The sequence below is a fragment of the Bombus terrestris genome, chromosome 17 (assembly GCF_910591885.1).
Source record: "Bombus terrestris chromosome 17, iyBomTerr1.2, whole genome shotgun sequence".
Classification (NCBI taxonomy): Eukaryota; Metazoa; Arthropoda; class Insecta; order Hymenoptera; family Apidae; genus Bombus; species Bombus terrestris.
Window position 1 is genome coordinate 6,283,895 of NC_063285.1, and position 12,001 is coordinate 6,295,895.

The following is a 12,001-nucleotide window of genomic DNA, read 5'->3' on the forward strand; positions in this document are numbered from 1 at the left end:
CTGTACTGCTTCTACTGCTTCTAACGCCATCAAGAGGGTCAACTATACTTGTTCTCGAACCTATAGAACAATCAATTTATTCTCTAAACTACAGAGCAGTCACTATATCCCTCTAGTCTTGTCAATTTATTCTTGGAACGACAGAACAGTCTATCATCGGAAGTTTATATCAACTGAACATTCAAGCAGTTCTAGCTCAGTTCGAATACTCCCTACCTCAAGACATCTTCGAAGACCACCTATCTACCCGTACTCAATCTCGAATCTTCAGATCAGTCACCATCTACACAGATTCTCTTATCTACAAGTAATCCTTTTCTTCATCACCTGTATCTTAAGCAACGGCGTAAACTCATCAGTGTAAAGTCGTGGGAAATATATATTTTATAACCCTGCTAATCGCAGCGTTATAACAACTCAACCACCCCTATTATCTCAATGGAAATCAGGGGATCGATCTATTCGCGGCGTCGATTATTTTAATCGTAACGGGAATTTACGACTCCGGTTGACGTGTTCCCTCGCGATTGCGTCCCCCGCGATTGGTCGAAATTACACATATCGTTCTTGGTCTCATATTCCTCTCGATTATCGTGTTGGGCGACCGGCACTGTGATGGAAATTGAAATATAAATTTACTGAACATTTAACGTAATAGTTTAATTGCACATTACAAAGCATTATCGTTCCCGTACAATTATCATTCGAACGTCATTAATCGATAACTGGGTAAGTAAATATATCATCTCATAACGAAAATTGTAATTACGATCCATATTTAAATTAGTCATCTGTCAAATATGAAACTTATCATATAATCATTCCACGTGTGATAAACGAAATGAATTCTTTTTAATCTCAATATCAGATTTACTAATAGGTTTGTTCATTTTTTAACGAATGTTATAAATATTATATCGAGCGGACGTTTAATCGAATAATTGTAGCGAGTAAAATTGCAATAGAAGAAAAATGACCAATATCAGACCAATTAAGAAAAGAAATTACAACATTTACTTACCCTCGCTTCATTTATTTTCTAACTTTTTCAAACATTTAGGCTGACCGAAAACAATTTATGAAATATGAAGATCAGCAAACGCACATGCCAAACGAAAAACTCTCTTTAACAACAAATTTTACAATAATGAAATAATGAAATAGGGTAATGATCAACGTACTTGGTAAAATACACACACGCGCACGTACGCGCGCACCACACACACACACACGCGCGCACGCATGTAAAAACACATAAATATAACGCGTTCAAAGAAAAGCAGACAAATTTATTACTCGATCTATCATAATTTTCATTAAGCTGTTTCAAGCGGCACTTAGTAAACGATACGATAACGCGATTATATCTCTTTATCTCTTATGACAAGAACAAAACGATGTATATTAAATAAAGTTAGAGACAGTATGGAATATCTAATTCACTCGTTTCTGGCTGGTCGTCTAGCTTAGAATGCTTGACATATTCTGGCTCAACAAACTGAGACCATCCCAAACAATGAACAGGAAGCGCCTAAGGCTGACACTCAATTACCCAAAAGTTATCCAATTATCCAAAATTATCCAAAGAATCACGAACACATGCGAAAAGTCTGATCCGATGTATCGCGGTCGTGCGCCTCGTCAGCGGGGAAATCGTGCGAATGAACATGTAGCTTATGTGCATGGAAATGTGATTCGTAGTTGAAGCCTTCGTTACAAGTATCGCATTTGTAAGGATACAATTTCCATGATACATCCGAATAATACTCCAACTTGTTGTGATGATAAAACTTGTACATTCCTTGAAACAACTTACCACATATTGCGCATAAAAAATCATTGCCCTTGTAATAATACATGTTATGCTCGACTAAACGTTCGTAAGATTCAAACAACAAATGGCATATATTACAGATTGGTTTATCTTTTACAACGCAATCGGAATTCAGCTCCAGTCTAGAATCCTGCCCAATATGCAAGTGTCGTTCGTGAATTTGAAGATTTGATTTCTTAACAAATCCTTGATTACAAAACTTGCAAAAGAATTTATAGTTCACCGAGCACGAAGGCGTATGAGTAGCAAGTATGTGAAACTGTAATAATCTTTTAGTGGAAAACATCGTGTTACAAACGTTACACTTTTCTGTGGCTGTTTGGCAATAGGTGCGCACATGTATGCACAAATTTTTAAATTTTTGGAATTGTGTTCCACAAGTAGTGCAAGGAAACTTTGTTCTGTTCATCTTGCCCGCTTGGTGACCCTTTACGCATGTAATCCCTTTAAGCAACCTTTTGTTCTTTGCAGCTGTATCGAATGACGAAGAGAAAGTATCATCCGTAATAAGCGTGCTCGGAGCCAAGTAATTTTCGAAAGATCTTGTCGTCTCACCCGAAACATCCAACATTTGTTCAAAATCAGGTGACTGTACTATGCCGAGTTCCATGTCACTTGGTTCTTTCAAGGACCGAGACAAATGGTTTACACGTTGTTTATTTATTAAAATTTTCATTCGACGACATACATTCTCATGTTGTTTCAAACATGAGTATAGCCAAAATCGTTTGCGACAACCTTTGCATTTGTGTTGTTTCTTGGATGCATTGCAATTTATTTCAACATCAACCGGTGGCGCGTCCTTTTTTGATCTTATGGTCTTCAAACAATGCAAAATCATGTGCCGCTTCAACAATGCCGATGTGTCAAACTTCTCATAACACACGCAACATTCCCTTCGTTTAAATATAATATGCCGACGTAGATAGTGAGTTAGTAACTTATTTATAGACGTGTAACGCGCGTTGCATATGCTCGACATGTAAATCGTATGGAACAATTTCATATGCTCGCGCAGGTTCTCTTTCAAAGAAAACGATTTCTGACAAATATGACATTGAAATATTTTCTGCTGATTGACCTTAAAGTTCTTCTGAAATTCAAACAATTCTTGTTGAGGTACGATTAATCTATCAGCGAAAGATTTTACAAATTCATTGAATCGCTTTGACGCAATCGTGTCAGCTTTCAAAGGCAAGTTACATGTCGAGCTTGTTTCACGAAAACTTTTAAATTCTTCTTTCACATTTTTCGATACTGCTTGTTTAAAAGCGTCTTCGTTTTCGTCTTCGTCTTTGTTTGACACGAAACTAGTAGGCTCCAAGAATTTGTCGCATTTCTCTAAACGGACCACACATTCTTTATACTTAGCTTCAGGTGCAGATCTTCTACTTTGGTTAAATATATAAGGGGACTTGTTTCTTTTAAAAGATTGTCTTGATCTTCCGAAGGTCTCAAATTCCAATAAATCGCAAAAATCATATAAAGAAGAAGAACATCTTTTCACTGGCCTAAGGTTGTAAGACATATTGTGCGAAGTATTAGAGCTTTCAGATTCAGCTTTCATTTCGTTCCTTAATGAAGATATCATCGTTTTTAAATTCACATGAATTTGAACAAATGGTCTTTTCCTAACAGGAGATTCTGTTCGCTTAACAGAAGTAGACATCTGAATAACTTCTGCAGCTGTTGATGTCTTGTTACCAAATGTCTCAAGTGTTGGAGTTGGAATAATAGTCGCAGTAACAGGAATATTCTCCGCATCGATAACTTTTTCCGGGCTAACCCATTTGTCATTCAGTTTGTCTTTGTACAGCGATATGAAGTCTGTAAGGACAGTCTGCTTCATCCTTTTCGAAGGAGTGCCATACGAATCGTTTAACCATTTCGGATGCGTAGACTTGATCTTGCTGCTGGAACCCTTGGTGAGTGTATTGTTTGAACTATTAGATAGTTTCAAAGATATATTTATTGAGCTATTTACGTTTTCTTGGCAGGAACTGTGTAAAGTATTTGATTCTGCCATGACTATACCATCCGAATTATTCGACTTTCCTAACGATTCAGGAGATGTTTTCATAATTTTGCTTTCACCAGAAAATATCGCGTTTCCGTGCGCATGGAATAAATGAGATTGGACATGCCTTTTATAAGAAAACTTTCGATTACAAAAATTACATTTATATCCAGACAATTTTTTCATACAACATCGCCTCTTTAAATGACGTATCAACGAAATATGCATAGTGAAGATCGCATTGCAATTATTACACTTAAATACATTACAGCTATATAATTTATTATGCAGTTCCAATAAATCTTTAGTTCGAAAAGTTAACAAACAAACATTGCAACTTATTCTTTTGTTTGAAGGTACTTTATGTTTACTTTTTCGTTTATCAGGATCCAATTTATTTTCTAAATACGTACTTCCTTGAGGAAACGCGGATTCTTCATTTTTACAATAAACGATATTCGAAGATTCACCTTTAAACGTCGCTGTTTCATTCTTATTCCCTGTATTCGTATCAACTGGCGACAAATCATCGCAGATCTCTGGATCAATTGGCTCTTCCTTTATCCTTATTGCATATTCAGAAGGCTGAAAAAAATATACAAACCTAATGTAACATCCTAAGAAACGAAAAATCTATGAAACAGTCCTAGTTTAGTAATTGAAGACAACCTGCCATAAATATCATGGGTAGGATAGAAAACTACGTATAGAGCTACAGAACTAGATACTGGAAAGAACGGTTTATGGCGCCATGTTTATGAGTTAGCCAGGTTCTACCATTAAAAACATGAAACACATAACTGCACAAGTCCAGAATACTACATACATAACAAGAGAGATGTAAATTTTGTGTAACAAATTTTACGACTCCATTAGAATTACTAAGAAACTTTTCCTCAACTCCTAACAATTACCATAGGACAGGGCCGATCGATATTTTCAAATTATCATGTAGTGAAGTCGACTATATTCAACTCCCAACTATATTCAAATGTAAGAAAAATCAGATTCGCAAACAATAATTTTAGCATGGTTGTTTAACGTTATTTCATGAATGTATTCTTCCAGGTAAGAATTTAGTACAAAGCAACGAACAGTCCTTCTATATGTTTAACAAATTGTATATTATAAATGAGAAATAACATGTACGACAGAGTAACAAACACCATGCAAAACTCTAAAAATTCCATATCATTTGAAAATGTAAAAACACAACTCAAAATGTTTACAAAAATCACCATGAATTGTTTAAAATAGAAATATTTGTATCCATTTCGATGGAAAATATTGTAGAATCAATTGAGATTAATAACCGGTGTGAGAAACAGTTAATGGTAATACCTGGTCAAACAGAAGGAAAACGTGACAGTGAACGGTGCTTACATACGCCGAAACACTGATGCGATGAACGCATCAACGTTTTCTGTTCTTTTATGATATATATTGGCTTGCATCGATGCAGAAAGTAATATATTTTCTCAATTGGTAAGCAAAGCCATTGGGTATATATTAAGTATATATTGATATACTGATGTCATTTCATGAGACTTTGGAGTCGATGCGTAGCGTCATTACAATACGTTTCAGCTTGTACAGGTTGCTAAACGAATTTTCCACGCTAGACTATACGAGAACTACTGTCCCAATGCTGTTCGGGCAGTAAGGGACATATGCAAAATTCCTCCCTTTCGCTATGTTGCCAATTTGTATAAGAATATGTATACACACAGGCGCACGCATACGCACACTAATGCAAACGTGTATCTGTGCCTTGTTATAACTGTGTGCGAAAAAATTTTGTGTGCAGCAATATTTTTCATAACGCATGCACGAATTTAAACGTAGGCATTAGTTCGGTCAAAATAGATATTTCAAATAACAAAAATTCCGACAGAGCTAAATTTTGGCAAAGACTTTGGGTACACCAATAGAAATAAAGTGCCAAAAGTCCCCATTGATTCCATGGGTGCTAAAAATGTTATTCGAGGTAAAAATCAAAATTTTCGGATTTTTTAAATTTTTCTTGAAAACGGTAAGTCTTATCGAAAATATAGCTCAGATAAAAATTGTAGATCATAAAATTATCTACAAAAATTTTTCTTATACTTTTTTCCCTAAGAATCACCATTCCTAAGATATCGTCATTCTAAAAGTTGAAGGAGTTACATTCTACATGATATGCACACATTACTACACCACCTATGGGGTAATATACTTGGCCCCTTTTTTTAACGTGGTTTTCCCGGTAAGCCTATTCCACGATCTGCTATGACGGAGTTTTATGGCTAATATTTGTGCAAACTAACTTCAAATGCTCCAAATTATGACGTTTGTTTTTAAGAATGACTTGCTCCAAAAAATATGACTATGAATCCGGGATATCGGTGTATATTCTCGAACATTCTACTCGGTGGGGGGTACATAATATTATCAAACACACAAGATTATCCTCACGAATAATTGCTGTCGCGGCTTTCAACATTTTTAACCGTTCTTCTTTTTCATTCAAGTTTTTTTTTTTTATCGGACCAGGCTTGACTTAAAATTTCTTGGTAATTGTCGACGAAACAAATGAATGTTAATTTTCCCGGCTTTTCTGTAATAATAATTTTACTACCATACTTTACTTTCAATTGTATTTTTATAGTTCTGTTATCTAAAGCTAGATTTTTACTAACATTCTTTAGTTCATCCAATGTAAACTGGCAATTATTACTACTTTCTATAAACTTATAAATTTTGATACGTCATCAGAACGAACCTGAATTACTGTCAAAACGGATTCTTTGAATGAAAGTGTAGCAAGTCGGATTCACTTACTCATGCTCTAGTATGAGATGGACTTACTTTTGATGTACTAACTTGTCCATCCTCATGTTGTCTTTTGATAGCAGCAATTGAACTTTTCCAGATGTATGATTTTCGGCAATCCACGTGAACTGTTACAGACTTTTCACTTCTCAGATAATCAACAAACTCATCACCTCTTTTGATACTTGCATCGATCAAAGTTTTCATTCCACGACTAACTGTAACTTTTTCACCTTCCGTCAAAAGTTTATTGCAAATAAAGCACAATTGTGACATTTTTTTAAAATATTAATGGATACAAACTGAAATAGTAGACGCTAGCAATAAATACATGTATTCAATCGAAAGAAACGTTCAACACTAAAAGTATTTCACTTAAGCCACTTCAGAAAAGCAGGTATATGAGCGTCACCACGTGGACAATAGAGTAGGCAGATGTTGATCAAGGCCGTGTAGGTATATAGAAGGGACTGGCTAAGGGACTGAGTTTCTTTTGAGTATATATTCTCAGAATTGTATGGTTTAAATATATAAGAGATACAAATAGGCATTTTTACTTATATTAAGTGCCTGACTATGTATATGTCGGAGAGTCAGTAGGATTGGAGGTGTGGGCAGGCAACGAATCTTCACCAGTAGTAGCCATTGTCGAGGTGTGATCCAGAGTTTATTAACACAAGTATGGAGATGTGAGACTTGACAAATAAACTGCGGCGGTTAGGTACTCGCGATGCGAATGACAATAGTCTGAGGTCCGATAACGAATACGCGGTCAACGGGACTCTTTTATTCTTTACTCGTCGGCAACGCCTAGGTGGTACTCTCAGTTAGCACGCGAAGTAAGCACTCTATCGAAATGGTACCTTAGATGAAATCGTACTCGAAGCTCTCTCGGTGACGCGGTTTAGGAAAAACTGCTCCACTCTCTAGCGGCACCAGGTCTTTTATATTCGTGGAGACAAGTCTTCGTTCGGAGAGTGAGGGAAATTGCCGTTGTTGTTAATTGATCAGTCTTTGGAAGTGTCCTTCACGGAAAAGACTGTTTGCCTATTTTCGTTAATCAAGGTTTAGGGTTTATGACGGGTCATTAGGCTGGCTGCAGATGTTTTGCGAATATGTCTCGACAACCGGCAATTGACCTACCCATAGAATAGGGTCTGCTTATGACGAGCCATGAGACAGAAACCATTAGTGTGCTTACTGTCGAGTGCCGTTACAACTATTTCTTTTTATGGAGGGCTATAGACTTTTCCATGACTTTGTTAGAAAATGTTCGTCCCTTGACCGCGGCTACGTTCGGTGACTGGTTGTCACCTCGAACCCAAACTCATTCTCATAGATTGCAGGCAATTACAATTGGGCTGAAGGACGGTGATTGTTTAACTACGGCTATGGCGGAATCCAAACTACAATATTAGGGGTCTTTCCCCGGTTTTCGACGGAAGGCTTCGGTGTCTCTCCATCTCCGACATATATATATATATATATATATGGTATTTGTGTGCATATCATGTAGAATGTAACTTCTTCAACTTTTAGAATGGTGATATCTTAGGAATGGTGATTCTTAAGAAAAAAAATATGAGGAACATTTTTGTAGATGATTTTATGATCCACAATTTTTATCTGAGCTATATTTTTTATAAAACTTATCAAGAAAAATTTAAAAAATCCGAAAATTTTTATTTTTACCTCGAATAACATTTTTAGCACTCATGGAATCAATGGGGACTTTTGGCACTTTATTTCTATTGGTGTACCCAAAGTCTCTACCAAAATTTAGCTCTGTCGGAATTTTTATTGTTTGATCACTATTTTTATGTCTAATTTAACCGGACTAACAAGGGTACACGAGCGTTAAAACGGACATACATTTCACGACCATTTCGTACGTATGTAGAAGTCACGGCATACGAGCGTTGCTTGTTTTGCAGAGTTGGCGGAAGAATTACTCACGTGCTATCAGAGCACTAGCACGCAGATGGTCGGAGCGCTAAATTTCTATTTCTCAATAATAGCGATTGTTCTTGACTGTGACATAAGCCATGCTTAACGGAACTTTCGCGACATTGTGTTGTAAAACTCCGAAAATATTTCTTTTTAATTTGAATCGAAATCGAAATGCGTTAAAAACTGTACATAATTTGATTTATATAAATGATTTATAATAAACAAATTTAAAAATCTTTGCACAAAATAAAAAAGTTTTCATTCCGATACAACTATTCGCTATAGAATAATCGCTGGATATACATAAAAAATACGTACTCATCGAACTGATAAGGAATAACTAATGATACGTTCGTGTGACCTGTTCTATTTAAGGTTATACAATACAAAACATGCCTCAGCTGAATCCAATGCCCGTACTCATATAAATACATCAGTGTAAAGGTAACGCACGTTACCAGTGATGAACGTTCCTGGTACATGTATGAGTTTCAATCTATTATACGGCAATATATTTTTTACAACATACGTTGTTTCAACTCTCGTATGCTTCGATGCTCGTATGCTTCAACGCATTAATATGATAAAAATCTTATCTGTAACATGCATTTTTTTTATGAATTCACTTGGTATCATACGAGTAAATAGATAACATTTCACGATACATCAATGATTTACATTAATATTACATAAAACACATTTATATATGTATAAATATCAATTTTATATTCCACAAGCATAGAAAAATTAATAACAAATAATAATAACACACATGGTAAATATAATCAGTATACTAAATATTAACATATTAATGGAAATCATTTGTAATTCAACATTTCCATTTTTATAAAATAAAATATATAAATGAAATTTAATTGTAAAATAATTATATTCGTATAAACTCATTACTGTGCAACGGAGCAATTAAATATTATATTTATAACAATAATAAGCAAGGTTGGATCGATGCCAGACATTCTGCATTACTTTAGTATTTTTAATCCATGTATTATTATTGTGCCATAATATATAAAGCATAGACGCAAGAAATCATAGCGCGTTGGCCAAAGTAATCTTACAATTGACAGATACATTATACAAAATTTTATGTACCATGATGGAAATTCCTTCTAATTCAACAATTAAATTTCATTTCTATTACAAATCACAAGTTTGCGTTACAACGACCAAAGAAGCAAATCTTACTTTATCATATTGAAATAGTTAAAGAAAGTGGTACATAAACATTAGCTTAATATGTTATATTAACCAAGATTTATAGAAACAAAATATATTATTCAGTACGGTCAAAGTTTTCTTATCGAATGATGTTTCAAAAGGTACTTACGTCCATTTTGTTGTCCAATTTTATATTCATGAAGATTGCATCAACGGGGCGTACGTAAACTAACACTCGAGTTATTTGCTTTATGAAATTATTATTATTATTAGACAAACTGCTCGCCTGTGCACAAAGAAAATCTATGATTAGTGAATAGTAGACTTTAATAATATCCTCAAAAAACAATTCGCATTTTCCCGAAAATATGTCATAACTGCACAATAACAATAGCAACTTGTAAATGAATATAGAAATTGTATGAAATACAGTTATCAAATATATTTAACAAAACTGTAATTATTTAATAAAAAGTCGTGAAAACAATGAAAAGCAGAAGACAATGGAAGATATTTCAGGTTAACGTGTCATACATGATCTTAAAAGTTGTTTACACTCTTTTATTATTCACTTATTATTCACTTGCATCCAGAACATGTTTCCTTTGTTAATAGTTCGCGTCAAAATAGAATGTGAAATTTTTTTATACACATATAAACATACACAGAGAGAGAAAATACCGTTTAAACTCGGACACTACCATGAGCAGTACTGTGGGCAATAAAATGGCATCCTCCACTAGTAGCAAACGTGCCGCTCAGTTCAGACAGGTTCAAATCATTATCGGTAAGGAAGTAACCTTGAAATTACATTTATGGAAAGTGTACAATAAAGAATCTTATATTATTTATAATACATCATTCTTCAGCAGTTTAATATTAGTTTCATCTAATTTTACCTAATTCATTTTATAAATTGCATTTTAATTACGAAACAGTATCATATTGTACGTTTACACGTAACGGTAAATCAAAAATTGATTCGTAGAGCTACAGCGCATGCGTGTTACTGAGTAGTTTTCTAACTAACTTCGCGTTATGTCCAATATAATATTCTTGTTCACGTTTCTATATAAACTCACGTTATATATGTATGTATATCTGTGCATCTAAGAAGCAACACCAACACACGTCAATGAATATCTGATTATTCCTGCATCATAAGTATTGTAAGCATCGCATTCGTATACACAGGTTTGTAAACTCCAGTAGAGAGGGTAATACTCTTAATATTCGGAAATGTGCTTTACAAATCAACTGTTAGTCGTGCCGCTGGCATCGATTTGTTAACACTTTTCTTTGCATTATCACTGAAGATAAAGGATATAAACTAAATAGTATTTCACTTGATACAAAAGAATGTTGTTTAAATAAAGTTAATTTTACATAATACAATAGAGTTTAGTTATAAACACGATCGTGTTGCAGACACAAGAAGCGCTGCACGGCGAAGTCTAACAAATCGATTGACGTCCCTTATTCGAGAAATATTTTCTGGCCCGTAGGAGTCTTACCCACTCTAATGGAATTCTTAAATTTGTGTATACGAACTTGGCAAATATGTGCATACATACACATGCGCCCGCGCGCGCACACACACACACACATATGTACTTACTGTTGACTCTGTCAAAGGCTTATGAGATACCACTGGTTGTTAAAATATTTGTCAAAATATCTGTTTTATACTCTAGCGTTAAGGATGAGAATCTTATTGCTCAAGAAATTAAAATGTGGTCAAAGAAATGATTATTTCAATCCGATGGACCATCAACTTCTGCGGTCGGTAAATTACCGACAACATATTTATCTGTAATATCATCTGAGATACAATGACACAGACGGAACGAAGTACAAAATAAACATTTATATCAGTATACATAGACGAGACGTAGAATAAATACGGTTGTCACACGTCTGGAGGCATTGGGAACCTTTAGCAATTGTGAAAATTTAGGGATGAACTTCCGAAAGTACGAGGCTAGCCCTATGAACTGCCTGAGCTGTGTGACGGTCCTCGGCGCGGGTAGGGAGCTTAAGGCATATACTTTACTCGGGTTGGGACGGGCTTCTCCGTTCTGGATTACGTATCCCAAATAGAGTATCGACGTCTTCAGGAAAGAGCACTTAGAAAAGTTAAACGAAAACCCGGCGTTTACAAGGGTACTTAACACGATGTCCAACCTCTCTAAGGCTTGGTCTATTGAGTC

General features: G+C 35.1%; 1 protein-coding gene across 1 annotated transcript; it reads right to left on the reverse strand.

The window, feature by feature from the left end:
- Positions 1–732: 732 nt before the first annotated feature.
- Positions 733–10,914, reverse strand: LOC105666843 (zinc finger protein 33B-like). Its single transcript, XM_048413667.1, has 3 exons — positions 10,326–10,914; positions 9,961–10,077; positions 733–4,436 (listed from the first exon to the last, which is right to left on the reverse strand). Exons 2-3 carry the CDS (start codon positions 9,988–9,990, stop codon positions 1,590–1,592), a joined length of 2,877 nt encoding a protein of 958 aa, XP_048269624.1. The 5' UTR covers positions 9,991–10,077; positions 10,326–10,914; the 3' UTR covers positions 733–1,589.
- Between the last annotated feature and the right edge of the window lie 1,087 nt (positions 10,915–12,001).

Bases quoted from the DNA above. Each gene is read 5' to 3' on its own strand.
- LOC105666843 (XM_048413667.1), bottom strand. From the start codon at position 9,990: ATGAATATAAAATTGGACAACAAAATGGAC. The intron at 4,437-9,960 runs GTAAGTACCTTT...TATTTTTTTCAG, and splicing joins AATTGGACAACAAAATGGAC to CCTTCTGAATATGCAATAAG.